This window comes from Poeciliopsis prolifica, unplaced genomic scaffold, assembly GCF_027474105.1.
Source record: "Poeciliopsis prolifica strain line A6 unplaced genomic scaffold, Auburn_PproV2 SCAFFOLD048, whole genome shotgun sequence".
In the NCBI taxonomy this organism is placed as follows: Eukaryota; Metazoa; Chordata; class Actinopteri; order Cyprinodontiformes; family Poeciliidae; genus Poeciliopsis; species Poeciliopsis prolifica.
In genome coordinates, this window is record NW_026562423.1 from 587006 (window position 1) to 602448 (window position 15443).

A 15443-nucleotide genomic window follows, 5' to 3' on the forward strand; every position below is an offset into this window, starting at 1 on the left:
TGCAATTAATACATATTGCAGCGTTTTTTGATTAAAAAAAAGAAGGTTTTGGCGCGATGGATGGAAATGAAGACATGTTCTTGGCATCACTGGAGTCACGTGATCAACAACCAGATGTTACAACAGGCTCAAACAACGAAGAAGAAGATGAGTAGTTGAAGGATGTTTTTTACTAACTTACTGTGTGTGCAAACATATTTCCAAGTGTTTATAACAGCATTTGCTATTTTATGTAAACACCGCTGTTACAAATGTGTTTTTTCAACATTATCAAAATATCGACAAAGTTTTGCACACATTTTCGATGGAAATGCAGCTAGTGACAAAACCGCAGGCCAAATGAAAAAACAACAAAAACAAATATATGTAGATGTGTTTTAATTTTTTCTTTGGCCGAGGATATCAAACACTCCAACTCCTCTCTCTGTGTAGTTGCCCTCTCTACCTGTGGTCCAGTTGTTGAGCCAGTGTGGAGGACATGTCATCCAGCAGCTTCTTCCTTAGCTCGTCCTCCCTCCTGTACAGCACATGGACAAAATGGCCCCTACTGTCCTTCACATCCAACACCCGCTCAACCAGATTTCTGTAAGCACAGTCTTTTGACCTTCTAGTTGAATACTGTCCTTTAGGTGGAATGCATGCACTGATGTCCACAAGCTCTGGACTCTGACCACATAAAGAGCAGGTCTTTTCCAGCCCCTCAAGCAGCTCCTCCACGGTGAAGCTTTGTCTGCCGTCCACATAAGAGATCACCGGGATAATGTATCCTGTGACTCCCTCTCCAAACAGCTCAAGCGTTCCTCGAAAGGCTCTGTTGAGGTCCTGGCCGACCGACTCGCCGGAGCCTTGAGCCTTGATTACCAGCAGAAAGGCATGCGGACCGGGAGTAGTGAGCTGGAGGCTCCTGAGGGCCTCCCTGGCGCGGCTGGCGTTCCCCATCGACGACCCTAAAACATCGGGGGTGCTGATCACTGTAATCTCTCTGCCGTCCAGTACTGTGGTCTGCTTGATGCTATTCTTTGCCATGTCGCTGAATGGCCTCGTCTTGTTGCTGCCTAATGCTAACAAATCGTCCGCTATGATGTATTGGTCCGCTACGTTTGGCCCCAGGAAGATCAACCTCAAATCTGACTTTCGTGAAGTGCCACTGATTTGTGGTCCATCTTCAGACGATCCTGTAGACGTGAGAAGTTTTAATGCAAATACTTAAATGATCTTAAAAAATACATATATATATATATATATATATAAACAGAGTCTATTTTATTGTTAGTGTATTGTCATAATTCAGCAGATTAAGATAACCAGAACAAAAAACAATTGACTGGGGGAATCTGGGAGGGTGCTTTGGGTAGGTGGGCTGTTGGGGGCAGAAGGAAGAGGTCATGCAGGGTCACATTCATGCATAAACCACCACTGTTAGTGGATCCTATAATTAGAGCTTTTCAGGAAACGAAAGGGCTGGAGGTGCGACTGCAAATACACTCACTGACGTAAAACATTTTCTTAGTTTATACATTTGCAATGATGGAAGTAACTGCTGCCAATCCGGTGGGAAGTGTGAATAGTATTCTGACAAAGTTCCAAAATTGCAGCATCTTTATTATGCAAGGCCTTCTGAGGCAAAATCAGCTTCTACACTGTCACGTTTAACACAAATAATATCTTTTTTTTTTAATAAACTTTTTGGAGCTATTTTGGAGCGACGCAATTCTGCTTTTTGCCAGTAAATTGGTAACATGTCACTGGAAATGTAAATGCCTTTTTAAAAACGTTAAAGTAGATTTACTTTTCAAAATATAAATGAGGAGAATTGTCGGAAGTAAGGAGAACCTTTGGGAAATTACCACACAATTTCAAACAATAAAGAGGAGCATAATGACCTGTGATGGCTCTGATGATGGGAACCATCCACTTGAATTTGGAGGAAAATGCTGAGGACACATCAAATTAAGACGTTAGTCTAAGTTGTAATTACAGGCTTTAGTGTTTTTGTTCCTGGAATAGTTGCAGTACATTTCAATTTATGAAACACTGAAAACATCACCCTCCAGAAAAGGAAGAGGCGCTCACCGTCTAGAAACCGCCAAACCCGAGAAACCCATTTCAACAGGTTCTTGATTCCTGAGACAAAGAGGAGAAAAGTAAAAGAGTTGTTATTTCGGCTGCTTTAAGCTCTCATGTGGAAGCTCATCACTGGGTGGAAGACTGATCATTCGTACCGCGGAAGGTTCCAACCAGGCGGCTCACCCAGCCCCAAAGAGCTGGCAGACCTGAGGCAGGACCAACAAAACGTTTGCCTTGTGATTCCGGTTCCGGCCAAACTTTGTGGTGAAGCGTCAATATGTCAGAGGGGAACCAAAACCCCCCCAAAGAAACTCACCAGTTATGTAGCAGAAGAAACGAATCGGCCAACGGATCAGCGCCGGGAGAGCTGCAGGAAAACCAAACGGCGTAAAACGTCTGGATAAAAATGACTCTCACTGTGAGAATTTCATATAATAGTCACCTTAGTCCATTGTCTTAATATATTATCAATCCTTGTGTCATGAAACAGAAAATAACAGGAATTGTGACAGAACTTAAAAGTGTCTGAAGTTTTGTCACATTTGGTGACGTTATAATCACAAACTTCAATGTATTTTATTGAAGTTTTACTGCATTCGATAAATGAAATGATCCATTTGACAGTAAAGGCCATAACAGGAAAATATGCTTTCATTAAATTTCATTGAATCCTGTTCAGTGACAATAAATGCTATCTATTCTATTCTATTAAATCTTCAAACTTCTACTAAATATTTTTGTTTCACTCTTTGCATGCTTTTTAACCACATTTAGCATGTGTAAGGTCATGTCATAACCTCTTGATATGATTTAAATTTGGACATTGATCAGACTGCTACACACGCAGGCACTGTGTCCAAGCTCCGTACTTCAGTGAAAGACACATTAGCAGAACAATGCGACTACTCTGAGTATTTTTTTTTTGTTTAAAATTAGATTGTGAATATGCGACTGACTTTGTGAAAACCTGTACAGAAGGTAGCCCACCACAGCGAAGGCTCCCATCTGGATGTTGCTGCCTCCCATGACCCAGCCTAAACAAAATAAAGAAGGATTATTCGTACAGCACTGCTATTTCCCACTTATTTCGTAGGGGTGTGTGTGTTTGTTTTCACATGTATCACAAGTCACACAGCATTCCAAAATTAAACCAATTGCGGTATCTTTTATATGCAAGGCCTTCTGAGGTCAAATCAATTCCTACATTGTCACGTTTAACACAAATAATGGATTTTTTTTCTCATAAACTTAGATTCCTACCAGCAGGGGCAGCCTCGGCATTGTTTTCACACTGACACTCCATTTCAGCATCAACCTTTATAAAAACAGCACACGCACACACCTCAAACCTTTATTTTGAAACAATACGGAAACATGTGGTTTCAATAAGCAAAGACCAACAAAGCACAAAGTCTATGTTTGCCTCTGAACAGTAAAACGGATCTGAAGACTCATTACCTTGTGTGTGTGTGTTGAAGTAAACCTTCCTGAGAAACGTCGTTTGGTTCCGACACAGTTCACATGCGGGACGTTTTTCTCCTGCTGAGTGTGGAGACGCTCCCTCAACACGATCAGCGCCTGTTTTATTGTCCCGAACGGAGACGTCAGAACGCCTCCAGGTATGTGTGTGATGGGCCTGCCTTTGGAAGGGCGCGCCTTCTTTTTCGGCAGAACTGGAAATGCTGCCTGAGAACTACGACCTCTTTCAGTTTGAAATAATCAAAAACTAAGAGTCGCTTTTATAAAGAAATGTTTTAATGCAACACATTATCAATAATCATCACTTGTCTGTTTAATTACAGTCGTGTGCCAATGATTCTGCCTGGAAAAGAAGATTTGGGATTTCCACAACACAAGTGAAGACGTTCAGCTTGTTCTTCCACTTAACTTTCACTACTTCTCTAATCCGGCACATACAAAAAAACAACCTCCCTGAATGTCTGAAAACGTCCTCATGAACCCAGTCGCTCGTTCAGAGCGTCTATCAGATCCTGCTTCTTGGTCCCGGTGGTTTTGATTCCAAACTGCTTGCAGGCCTCTTTCAGCACCGGCACGGTCAGTTTTCCCAGAGTGCCGTTCTGCATGTGGGCCTTCAGCTCGTCCGCCGTCGCCCCCACTTTGGGCTTCTTCTCGGCTCCGGCCCCAGCTCCAGAATCGACTGCACGCGAACAGAAAGACACAATCAGGCTGGAAACGGCGTCTGATCTGAAGCACGGCGGCGGAAACCGAATCGAGAGTCTGACCCGTTTTCCGTTTGGGAGCCGGTTTGCTCTCTGGGTTGTATCCGGCAGGGTAGACCAAATCCTTAAACTCATCCACCAGAGGGCCGAGTCGCTGGTCAATCTGGTCCACTTTAGGCACTGAGGTGTGGGAAAAGAAAATAAATAAAAACAAAAACACAGGAAGAAAAACAGAAGGTTAGAGAGTAGAGACAGAAGTACTGAATGTGGGGAAACAGAAAGTAAAGTAAGTCTTCTTACTAATGAGATCCTCGATGTCCTCTGGAGCCACCATGTCCAGAGCCAGGGCCTCCAGGTTCCTGAAGTGCTGCTGGAGGACCGGGTTCTCAAAAGCATCACTCCTGCATGACATGGAGGAGGAAGGAAGCAGCTTACAGAGAGGACCACAATAAATAATGAGACGTCATCACATCTATACAACGGCATGTCGAAGGCACTGCAAACAGACGAAATAAATAAATAAATGAAAGCCAACCCCCAAAATGGGATCAATAAAAGCATATTTATTTATTATATAAATTTGAACATTAATAAAAAACCAAAAAAAACCCCACACTAAACACTAGTGACATGATTACTGTCAGCTCCTCTCTCTGTAAACTCCAAGCTTCTCAAATGTTTCTGCTTGCATATATTTTACAAGTGAGAATTTTTCTAAAACCTGTGTCTTTGTAAACTGACCTGTATTTGAAGCGGAGCTTCTGGATGATCTCCTTCATCTTGTTAACCTGTGTTTGTGAGGCCGGCGGACATCTAGGAGGATCGAGAGTTCGCAGGTCATCGGCATACGGCAGGTAGATGACATTGAAACCTAATGAAGGGAGCAGAGAGTAGATCTATGTACATCCATCGTAGAAAAAAAAACAAAAAAAAAAATAGCTGCAACAGAGATTCTGTTTATGACTTCAACTTCTTGATCTAGGTTTAATCTTTTGGCTTCTTGCGACGCTAAAACCACCAAGCGTCACAGCAAACACGAGAATGCCAACGGTCGTTTACCTGGAGGTGTGAGCTGGACCTTCCCTTCGTCGACCTCTTCCATCTGAGGCACCAAGGCAACAAACCTGGGTGGGTAGTTTCGGCGGAAGGCAGAGCGACACAGAGCAAACACGTTTCTCTCCATGCACTTCTTCAACAGAGCAAAGAACAGACAGGCACTTCCTGGTGCAGCAAAACAACAACAAACACATACAAAAAGAAAACAAAACAGTTTTAAAGGGGCGGTGTTATGTATATTCAAGACACATAGTGGCATTTTGAAACACAATCAAGTAACTATGGCAACTTCGATTGTTATAAAAACACTAAATTTAGTATATATGACTAATAAAATTGGAGTTTCTAATTTAACGTGTAGAAATTGAGCCTCTGTCTCTTTAAGAAGCTCCTGGTCGGCTGAAACTCCGCCTTCAGGAAGTCATCGAAACATGGCTCCTCTATTGAATCTTTAACACCATTTTTACCAGCGTTTCACTGAGAAGTCGCTCCTACAACAAACTCAGCTGATGAGCACATCCAGTAGGTGTTTGCTAATTGCTGCTGGCTAGTCTGAAGGAGCCAACACTAGTCCCTTAAATGCAGCCAGAAGAAGAGCTTTAAAATGAAGCAAAATATTAGAACAGATCCACAGTTCTACCTTTCACTTCGTCCTCCTCAGGGTAGATGAAAACAGAAGGTCGGATGTGATGATGCAGTTTGAGTTTTTCCATCGGCTTAAATCCGATCAGGAACAGTCCGGGGTCGTGAAACTTCTTGATGGCATCCACTTCATCCTTCTCCATCACTATTTGTTTCCTACCGTACACCTACAACACACACAAGTTAGTAATTTTACCCGTATTAGGGCTCTGTATGTACTTCCATTCACTTTAATTACTGCATTTATGTCCAGCCCGGACATTTACCCTATTAACTCACGCCATACTTCTAGATCAGTGTCTATCAAACTGTGGACAGCTGACGCCGCCTAGTGGCCCATCATTTGTTGTGATGCGAACCCAAAGTGCAAAGTGTGCATTTAGCTTACCAAAGGATTGTGTTTAAGTGGTTTAAAGAAAATGAAGATATCGACGGGAAGAAAACACGGGAAGGAATTGATATCTGCAGGAGCGTTTCTCAGTTTCTTAGGGTGAGTTGTAGAACTTTTGTTTTTAGAACACAATTAAAGATACATAGCATGCCACTATACCCCCTGAGCTGAGTTCGATACAATGGTGACTAAGCAGTGAGCAGCGCCACGCCCCAGGTTGACTAACTGCCTCTTTACCCCTGAAATAAGATCAATATTTATGTCGGGTTTTAATTGAGCTGAAACAAAATTTTACTTTCTGCCATAGCTTTGTTTCTTTTATTATTATTCTAAATTACAAATAGCCTGAAAATGTTACTAATGCACACATGTGAAGTAAAGAACAACGCATTTTTTGGTACTAGGCATTGGCCCTCATAAGGCCCAGAAATGGTCCTAAGCATTACAGCCAAACAACGCTAATAATTTCATTTTAAAAAGTTCATTCATATTTAAACCCAGCCATCACGTACCTGGGCCTTCTTGATCTCACTGGGCAGCAGTAGACTGCCGGTCTGAGTGTGGAAGGTGCGGGTTTTGCTGCGCACCGGTTCGTTGGTTTCTCGGTACAGTCTGACGGGGGCGGGTTTCCGAGCCGTCACCGCGGTTGCGTACACGCCCACCGCCACGTTTAGACCCTCACCAAGAGTCAAACTTAACCTGAACATGACACAGCACAGGGACAGGCAGGGTGTGAACACATAGCCTACCAGCAGGGGGCCTGTGAATGGAAATATTTGTTTGGTCGTATTGGGAAATTCTGGCTTTTTGATACGATTTGATTCCATGCAATTAAAACCGGATGTTTACATACCAATAATTATTAATTATTTGTACGGTTTTGGCTTAATGAAACAAAAAGTCGTCATTATTTTGGGAATTTAGCAGAAAGTATTAACTGCACACATACAATGAGAATGAAACAAATCTAATTTAATGTCAACAGGTAAATACAACAAGCTTCTCATTTTTTTTACAGCGTATGTAAATATCTGGGTTGAACTAAAGAACATGTCCTTCTGTCTCTGTCCTATTTGTACCAATACAATATAGAAGCCAGTCTTCCACTATTTGACCTAGTACAAGTAAATGGCAAAACGGAGACAGATGTTTTTTCTGTGTAGAAACAAAAAAATGTTTTTTTTTGTTTTTTCCTGTTACCTGGCCAAGGCTCTCTTTTTGGTCTCTCTGGCCCGGACCCGTTTCTGAAGGTCCTCCAGTTTGTCGCACGGCTCCAGCTGCAGGCCCAGCTCACTGTCGTCCTCGGGCGGGCTCACAATGTCCCGGAAGAAGAGCGACACGTCGAAGCCGCCCGGTTTCATCAGGTGCATTAAATCGATGAGAACACCTGAGGACACCCAGAGGGGTCAGGACAGATCAGACACAGGCTGATCGAACAGGAAGCTGCAAACCGTTTGTGTGTCAGATGCTGCTGTAAAGTTAGAAAACGGTTGTGATTTACACGTGCTTACGTGGGGTTTTCTAACATATGTAGGCACCTAGGTACTATAAATTTAAATCTGCCATGAATTCTACCAGGGATCGTCAGAGGACCTGCAACGTGACAATAAGTTAAAATGCACATAAAAATTCAAGCTGAGAAATGGAATCATGGCTAAGTCAAAGGGAATATCTTATACAACAAAGTTATTTGGGATTCATCCCTACAAGTAAACCAATTTCTGTCAGAAGAGGAACATAAAATTAAAGTTAGGCATCAATTTTGTGGATATGTGATTATTTTCTTTAAAGGACGAAGGCAACCTAATGTACTTTCTTGACAGAAGACACTTTTATTAACCATGTCAACAGAGGCAGCTTTTCTCCAAACTGACCCGTCTCCTTCAGGTCGCTGGCTTTGGTGCGGGCCTGCCGGTCCCTGGCGCTGTCGCCCCCGTGTGGATCATCCCTGCAGGTGAAGATCATGAGGCGTTTGTGCGAGAGGCGCAGCTTGATGTCGCTGTAGAGGTTGGCGCAGCACCACAAGGCGTCGCCCAGAGACGTCTCCCCGCTCCCCAGCGTCTGCGCTGCGAGCTGCGCGCCTTTCTCGCCCCGCAGAGCATCCGCGTCCTGAACCCGCTTCGCACCTGGAAGGGCAGAGGTGTTAACTCTCACGCCGTAACTTTCCCCTTTCGCCGCCGCGCGGCCTCTGACCTGGTTCGTCGAGGTCGTGGTACACGTAAACGTGTTTGAATGAGTTCCTGGGGTTCTTGCTCTGCTCTGTGCCGTAGAACACCAGAGCCACCAGGTCCCGGTGGCTGCTGATGATCTTACTGGTGTACACGTTCCGCACGACCTGCGGCAACACGAGATGGGGATGAATTCATCTCGGCAGCGTGAAGATTTAAAACCATTTCAAGAATGTTTCACTGAAAACACATAAAGATGTGAGGTTTTGGTTGTTTCAACGGAATACAGAGGTAAGAGAATGTCAACAGGATTGAAAAAACAAACAAAGACAAAAACAACTGAACTTGTTACCTGCATGGTCATGTCAAAGTTAGAGGGTTGTCCATCTTCGCCTTTGATGAACATTTCCTTTGAGGCGTCTACCAAGAGGACCAGGCTGTCCCTGCCTGAGACTTTGTAATCTCCTGTCAAAGACAGACACTTGCTTTAGTTTGCAATGTTTTACCCTCAACTTGTCTGAACTCCAGGATGCTGTCATCATAAAATAAACACTTCAAAAAGAGAAACTTAATAAAAAACAAAACGCTAGATTGATGAGTGGCTTTTTTGTGACGCCAGCATGATCTTGTGAATGTAGAAATGTATTTTCAAGAGAGGGACGGAAGGAGGTGTGGAAAGTGCGTGCCTGTATGAAAGACTGCACTTTAAGTTAGAGCTATGTGTTGGGGGATGTCAAATTTGTATGGCGCAGCACATATGTGATAAGTCTGAATGTATATAAAAGAATAACTGTTTGTCACAAGCGAGGTGTACAGAATATTATCTCTCTGAAACTAAATATGGACTCCAGCAGCAGAAGAGATGGAATTCACAACAACTTACCAAAATTTGACCTTAACACAATTGGAATAATGTTGTCAGGACTATTGAGTCTTGACTTCAGCTGCAACATTCAAATCAGAATTTGACACAAGTGATGGTGTAATGGTGTAGTCCCCAGATACCTTAGGAATTATAAGTAACTTTATGACCTTAATAGTGACCCATTTTCTGACGACCATTTCTACCATATTGCCGTATGTCAATCTGTTGTTTCTTTTTTTTTTTAATCAAGCCGATGAGTTCACTGTACTCAGGTCTGGATCTGGACAGATCAGAGTGATGCCAGGCATCTGGCTCCAACATGGTTTTACCTCCACTCAGCTCCGCTTCCTCTTGTTCTTGCTCGTCGTCCTCGTTCTGGTAGAAAGCGTTCCACTCCGCCATCTGGCCGGCTGTCTGCTCTGCACCGGGACGCAGTCATTTCAACAAGACACCTTGGACGTTTTGCGTCCGTGCTTCGCACGTAAGCAACGTCTTTTACGCAGAAACTTTGTATTCACAAATCCGTTCTTAAGCGTCAACTGCTGTGCAGCAAAGTGTTCAGCGGAAATCTCAAATGCGCACGTCGAAACTACGCGCAAGTTAGAAGTCAGCTAAGATTTACTCAGTGCCATTATTACCTCTAAAATAAAACCAACTGAAGCCTAACAATAACGCTAGCTAGCTAGCCTAACGTAACCACTCTGTGTTGATAGACTGATAACTTCCACCTGCTTTAATGACGCTTCCGTCTCCTTTGTGATGCGTATAAACTATATATACTAAAATAAGCACAGGAATAAGAGATATTCAGTGGTCCTCATCACTTACCGCGCTCCACAACTTACCAGTCCAAGTCCAACCTACTTTCAATGGGAGCTCGGATACGTGAACGCGCCGGTATGGAAGCGGGATGGTGCCAAAACATTTTCTTCTTTGATTTTTTTTTTTTTTTGTCGGTTTGCAACTATAGTTATGATATATTATCGCCATCTACTGTGCTGGAGTGTGTACCACAGTATCTGTCTTGCCTGATTGAACTGTCTTATATTCTTGAATATGTATTCCCATTTCCTTTAGAAATGTAATAAATACTTTCTTTATCTTTTCATGTTCAACCAATGCCATATTCATCCTTAATGCTTCTTTAATTCTTGTTTTAAATCACTCTCCACACAAGCGATGTTCACATTAAATTTTATGTTTTACTGTCTCATATCCATGCCACATTTTCCTCTTGAATAAATACCCTCCATGTTGGCTACAGCCTTACATGTTGTAGCTGTAACTTAATCATCGCTGCTTGTTCTTTTCAACTTCCTTCAATTGTTTCTATATTCCCTACTTTCTGCTGTCTCCATAGCAGAAAGTAGGGAGAAACAAATGTTGATCTTTAGTTCCCTCCTACCAAAGCTGCTGTCATCCAAATTTAATTTGGTACTTGATAATCAATTTAATTTCGGATTTACTAAAGACAATTTCCATTATTCTAAGTTTTTTCATAGCTAAATGATCTGCTCATCATTCCCCTCAATGCCTTTATTAGCAGGTTAAAACATAAACCTAGACTTTACTTTAAATTGTGTAAGGCTGAAAATAATTTCATAGATTTCATACACTAGTTGAGAATGTCTTTTGGACAAGAAAGGCAAAACAGACCGTAGTAATAACAATAAATCTGAACTATAAACATTTGTACTTTATTTTGCTCTACTCATACACAGCTAAATGATCTATTACTTACTAAACCTGCCCTGTTACAATCTTTATTAATCTGGACTTCTTTATGGATATCTCAAATCTACATTCACATTGGGAAGCAAACAAAGAGGAGATGCTAAATCGTCCTCTTGGGTTTTTCCTTTTCATTTCAAACGTTGGCAATATTTTTGTGTAAATTGCAGATTAGTGAATAAAGTAGTAATGAGTATTAGTATATAAGAATGATGATAACTGACACATTCTAGTTCTCAAGTAGCTTTTTTTTTTACACATAAAAAATAAGTCTTTATATTAAAAATATTTGTACATGTACAGTAAACAGGGTAATGTTTTGGCACTGTCAGCCTTCCATTCACGTCAAAGAAGACTCGGTTCTCATTGGCCTCTCTGCTGAGAAGTAAATATATTGACCAATCACAATGAAGGGGGTGGAGCTTATTGTACAGAATGCGGAGGCACTTTTTGACAGTCACGTTATGACATTAAGACAGTGACACAGCACTGTTTTCGCCCATCAATCTCAAGCTGAACTTGACTGAATTTCCCGGTTTAAGTCTTTATCTCGTCGTGATTTCTATAACCCTGCTTTTACTTTACGTTTTCTGTTGCTAGGTCAACTTTTGGCGAGTCAAGTCAGACAACTTCGCCGTTGGTTTCAGTTGGAAAAGACTCGTGTTGCTCCTTGTTGCTCGTTGTTGCTTCTTGTTGCTCCATGGCCCAGAACAACTCCTCTTTCCCGGTGAAACTGTTCGTTTACGACCTGTCCCGGGGAATGGCTCGCGAGTCTGTTGCTAGGTACGTTTGTGGGACCGAAAAACATTATAAACAGACTGTGTGTGTTTATCCTCACAGGGAGACAGTTAGACGGCATATGGTGAGTATATTTCTTGAATGACAGCTCGTTATCCAGCTTTTATTTTGGTAACAATATAAAAGCCTCTTCTTTGCCTCTTCTTCTTTTTTTTTCCAGGCACACAGGTATTGTTGTCCACGGAAAAGAGTTTTTTTTTGGTGGAGCAGGAATCAACCACTGCCTGCCTGTAAGAATCATCTCCATCTTTCCAGTAGTGGCTCGAGGACTTACTGGTGTTTGTCCACTAAACGTTTGACGTGTGTGTTCTGTTTTCTCTCAGTGTGGCACTGTGCTGGGCCAGCCGAACTCAGTAGTGGATTTGGGTCACACCGAGGTGAATGAAGATTTGTTTATGGAGTATCTGGAGTCGCTGGCTGAGTCAGACTACAGGTAGCGGCAGACATTGAAGTGCATGCAGCGGACCTCGATCTGGTTAAAATAGGAAAAGGACATAGAAAGGAACCTGTGATAACCTGATTAAACGCCCTTCAATCCGTCTTGTTGAAGCAGCTTTCTAAGTTTACGTCCGCAAATCTTCTCATTTGAATCTTTTAGCTAAAGCAACAGATTTCAAAGGTATCAGTCGGGAGAAGGGTACAAAATTACTCCACAGCATTAGCTGGATTATCACACCATAACATTATGAAGGCAGGAGAAAACAGGGGACAAAATAAATAATTTCTCTAACCATGATGAAAGATGAGACTGAATGTGGTAAAGCGGCTAAATGCTACGTTGAAGGAGCTGCAGGAATAATGACAATAATAATTATAAACTGCTGGATTCTCTGGACTTAATAAGAATTTCAGATTTCCTTCTTCTCAAAGAAAACTTCCAGACTTTCCTGAAATCTCATGAAACCTTGCGCGAGAATGTATCTTGATCTGAAGTTGGGCGTTTGAGACAAAGATTCCAAACGCTGCGTTTTTCACAAAACAACCCCGCCAGTCACCAAAGGAACCCTGGTGGGGCATTGTCGTGCTCTGGGGTTTTATGACTCTAGGGGTGCACCAATTGCAGTTTCTTGGCCAATTATCAAGCTTTACAAAAACTCTACCTTGTAACATGTTTACTAAAAGACACATATTCTAATAGGACACCGTTGTTTTGGTCAAATAAGTAATTTTACTGGTTGACTTTTAGTAAAGCTGTTTTGAAAAATATTAGTTTTTTTAAATGTTTGAATGAAATGATTTATTTTTACTTCTCGCCTTTCTCTCGCGTTGGCCGGGTTACAGTTTTCTCCAAAATATGAAACTTGTTTTTCCTCTCCATTCTTTGGCTGCGAAGAGGCGACAAGTACAACGTGTTTGAGCACAACTGCAACACCTTCAGCAACGACGTGGCACAGTTCCTCACCGGCAAAAAGATCCCGTCGTACATCACAGACCTTCCATCGGAAATACTCTCCACGTAAGTTTTCACGTCCATGAACCATGTCTAACTTGTTGGTCAAATATTGCTGTCGCTACTCCTTAACATTCTTTGCTGTTGGAGAGCGAATCAGAACGTTAAGATCTGAAATCCGTTCTACCCGAGCCGTGCGTGTTTTTACCTCCTCCAGAGCCATCCTGGACTTATTGTTTGTCACAGAGACTCCCATTAAATATATTACAGTTTGCATTTTGTGAAGTGAAATATATCAAGAGGCACTGTATACTCCTCTAAGCGAATGATTGTTTGCATTTGTTCTGACTTCAGCGTCTCTCTCCCTGTGTTCATTTTGCAGTCCGTTTGGCCAGGCCCTCCGCCCGCTCTTGGACTCAATGGCCATAAATCCAGGAGGAAACAACATCACTGGACAGCGATAAATAAAGCTATGCATACAGAAGAATGCACTTTATAACCTTTGTGCCAGCAACCTCTGCTACCAGTCACATTTACAGCTAAGCTGCCATCATTGGAGCCCTTTACTCTACTTTTGAAAAAAAAAAAAAAAAAAAAGTCACCTTCAAGGTTTGTTTTTGCATGTAAATATATGGCAAGAAAAACCAGCAAACTAAGCCTGTGGACAAAAAAAAAAAAACCAAAACATTTTCACTCTGTTTGCTTTTGTTCATAAACTTACTTCCATTTGCTCAGCCAAAAATGTGTTTTCTGCTGTAGAATAGTTTTGAAATTGTCCCATTGATTTAACATCAAAAACTACTAACGGTGCAGTGATTTTACAAAACATCCTGTTGCCATGTACTGAACCTAATCTACAAACGGGATTTATCTTTCAAGTGCAGTACAAATCTTCTGTTCTGATTAAATGTTGGCCTTTTACTGTCTGTCTCCAAATTGGTGACAGCTGACAACCGTCTGCAACATGGATGACTAGCTAAAATAGAATGTAAAAACACGTAGCTACGATAGCTACACAGTTAGCTACATAGGTAGCTGTCGGGTCCACTTAAACACATTGCAAAGAAACATAAAAAAAAAATCTACTTTTACCTGATGGTTTTCCTTAAGAGTTTATGGGGACAGTTTGTTTTTTAGCTGCTGATGAGTATAAATTACAAATCTATGAAGCTCTTTTCTGGTTAGGTTGTGGTATTAATTTGTATTCTATTCCTAAAGCTCAAATGTAAGACCCACCATCACTGGGTAGTCAAAACTGTTCTGCTAGTTTTTTATAATATTGTCTTGGAAACCTGTTTTTACCCATTTTAAGGTATCTCTAAAATGTATTTAAAAAGCACTTTAAAAAAACAAACATCATATTTGAACCTTATGTCATTTAGTAACATTTTTTATGTTCTTTTTCTGGACCAATCAGCTACATACCTCTGATTTGCTACATTTGGATTTTTATCATTGGCAGGGACTGTTTTTATGCACTAAGTACCAAAATCAGGTATTTGTACAAAGTGGCCTTATTAATGATGTTGAGACATCAAGTTTATCTGAAGTAGTTTTTTCCTTTGGACTCTTGTTAAATTTTTTGATTATGACTATAAATTATGTGCAGGTCACTACAGATGAAAAAAAAGTATACATTACCTACAGAAGGCTCTAAGGGCAACAACAAAAAAACAAGCTTTAATTTACATGTTTTACCTCATTTAAATGTTATTAATCCCAATTTTAAGTGTGAAGTTGTGTAAGTGAAACATATTATTCTCAAATGATGCTAAAGTTGGGTTTTGTTAAATGTTTGAAAATGAAGCTCTGATTCTGAATTATTAAAGTCTCCCTGCTATAAGCTCTCTCTGTCTTCTGTTGAGAAAATGTGAATGTTGTGTCCATGTAGTACGAAGAACAACCACAAGATGGCTTCACATAGCCAAAAGTGTTGACTTGCATCATGGATTATATTGTAAATGCATAATTGAGTGTACTTTGGTATAGAAAGCACGATATTTTAGAGGTTTTAACCTCTCAACAAAACATTTGACATTAAAATAAAACAGACAAAGCCTCACATATGTTATACAGTCTTTACTATTTCATCTTTAAAAGTGGCATCCGTGTCTAAACAAAGTCTTACAAAGAACATTTTGGGTATAAATTAGTT

At 41.3% G+C, this 15443-nt stretch overlaps 3 protein-coding genes across 4 annotated transcripts; 1 reads left to right on the forward strand and 2 right to left on the reverse strand.

The window, feature by feature from the left end:
- Positions 1–152: 152 nt before the first annotated feature.
- Positions 153–3672, reverse strand: LOC129377559 (GTPase IMAP family member 4-like). Its single transcript, XM_055057593.1, has 8 exons — positions 3526–3672; positions 3328–3382; positions 3024–3101; positions 2384–2434; positions 2223–2273; positions 2074–2124; positions 1884–1934; positions 153–1175 (listed from the first exon to the last, which is right to left on the reverse strand). The coding sequence occupies exons 2-8, from the start codon at positions 3368–3370 to the stop codon at positions 442–444; spliced, it is 1059 nt and encodes a 352-aa protein (XP_054913568.1). The 5' UTR covers positions 3371–3382; positions 3526–3672; the 3' UTR covers positions 153–441.
- Positions 3673–3800: 128 nt separating this feature from the next.
- xrcc6 (X-ray repair complementing defective repair in Chinese hamster cells 6) lies at positions 3801–10283 on the reverse strand. 2 transcript variants are annotated; one of them, XM_055057695.1, is made up of 13 exons: positions 10215–10283; positions 9699–9788; positions 8857–8969; positions 8530–8671; positions 8211–8462; positions 7537–7723; positions 6849–7035; positions 5944–6112; positions 5307–5468; positions 4989–5118; positions 4548–4648; positions 4311–4427; positions 3801–4225 (listed from the first exon to the last, which is right to left on the reverse strand). In XM_055057695.1, the coding sequence occupies exons 2-13, from the start codon at positions 9769–9771 to the stop codon at positions 4020–4022; spliced, it is 1839 nt and encodes a 612-aa protein (XP_054913670.1). In that variant the 5' UTR covers positions 9772–9788; positions 10215–10283; the 3' UTR covers positions 3801–4019. The 2 variants fall into 2 exon arrangements, with proteins under 2 accessions (XP_054913670.1, XP_054913668.1); XM_055057693.1 differs by having other exon boundaries at positions 10198–10257.
- Positions 10284–11524: 1241 nt separating this feature from the next.
- desi1b (desumoylating isopeptidase 1b) lies at positions 11525–15131 on the forward strand. Its single transcript, XM_055057631.1, has 6 exons — positions 11525–11871; positions 11918–11962; positions 12059–12128; positions 12222–12331; positions 13232–13354; positions 13671–15131. The coding sequence occupies exons 1-6, from the start codon at positions 11801–11803 to the stop codon at positions 13750–13752; spliced, it is 501 nt and encodes a 166-aa protein (XP_054913606.1). The 5' UTR covers positions 11525–11800; the 3' UTR covers positions 13753–15131.
- Positions 15132–15443: the final 312 nt, after the last annotated feature.

What these genes read in the sequence shown, in the direction of transcription:
- xrcc6 (XM_055057695.1), bottom strand. Translation starts at nt 9,771, where the DNA reads ATGGCGGAGTGGAACGCTTTCTACCAGAACGAGGACGACGAGCAAGAA. An exon ending in GTGAGATCAAGAAGGCCCAG is followed by an intron (nt 6,113 to 6,848) that starts GTACGTGATGGC and finishes TGTGTGTTGTAG; the next exon opens with GTGTACGGTAGGAAACAAAT. An exon ending in TGAGGAGGACGAAGTGAAAG is followed by an intron (nt 5,469 to 5,943) that starts GTAGAACTGTGG and finishes TTGCTGCACCAG; the next exon opens with GAAGTGCCTGTCTGTTCTTT.
- LOC129377559 (XM_055057593.1), bottom strand. Translation starts at nt 3,370, where the DNA reads ATGGAGTGTCAGTGTGAAAACAATGCCGAGGCTGCCCCTGCTG. An exon ending in TCTGTACAGGTTTTCACAAA is followed by an intron (nt 2,435 to 3,023) that starts GTCAGTCGCATA and finishes GTTTTCCTGCAG; the next exon opens with CTCTCCCGGCGCTGATCCGT. An exon ending in TTTCTTCTGCTACATAACTG is followed by an intron (nt 2,274 to 2,383) that starts GTGAGTTTCTTT and finishes GTCCTGCCTCAG; the next exon opens with GTCTGCCAGCTCTTTGGGGC.
- desi1b (XM_055057631.1), top strand. Translation starts at nt 11,801, where the DNA reads ATGGCCCAGAACAACTCCTCTTTCCCGGTGAAACTGTTCGTTTACGAC. An exon ending in TCCCGGGGAATGGCTCGCGA is followed by an intron (nt 11,872 to 11,917) that starts GTCTGTTGCTAG and finishes CATTATAAACAG; the next exon opens with ACTGTGTGTGTTTATCCTCA. An exon ending in CTGGCTGAGTCAGACTACAG is followed by an intron (nt 12,332 to 13,231) that starts GTAGCGGCAGAC and finishes TTGGCTGCGAAG; the next exon opens with AGGCGACAAGTACAACGTGT.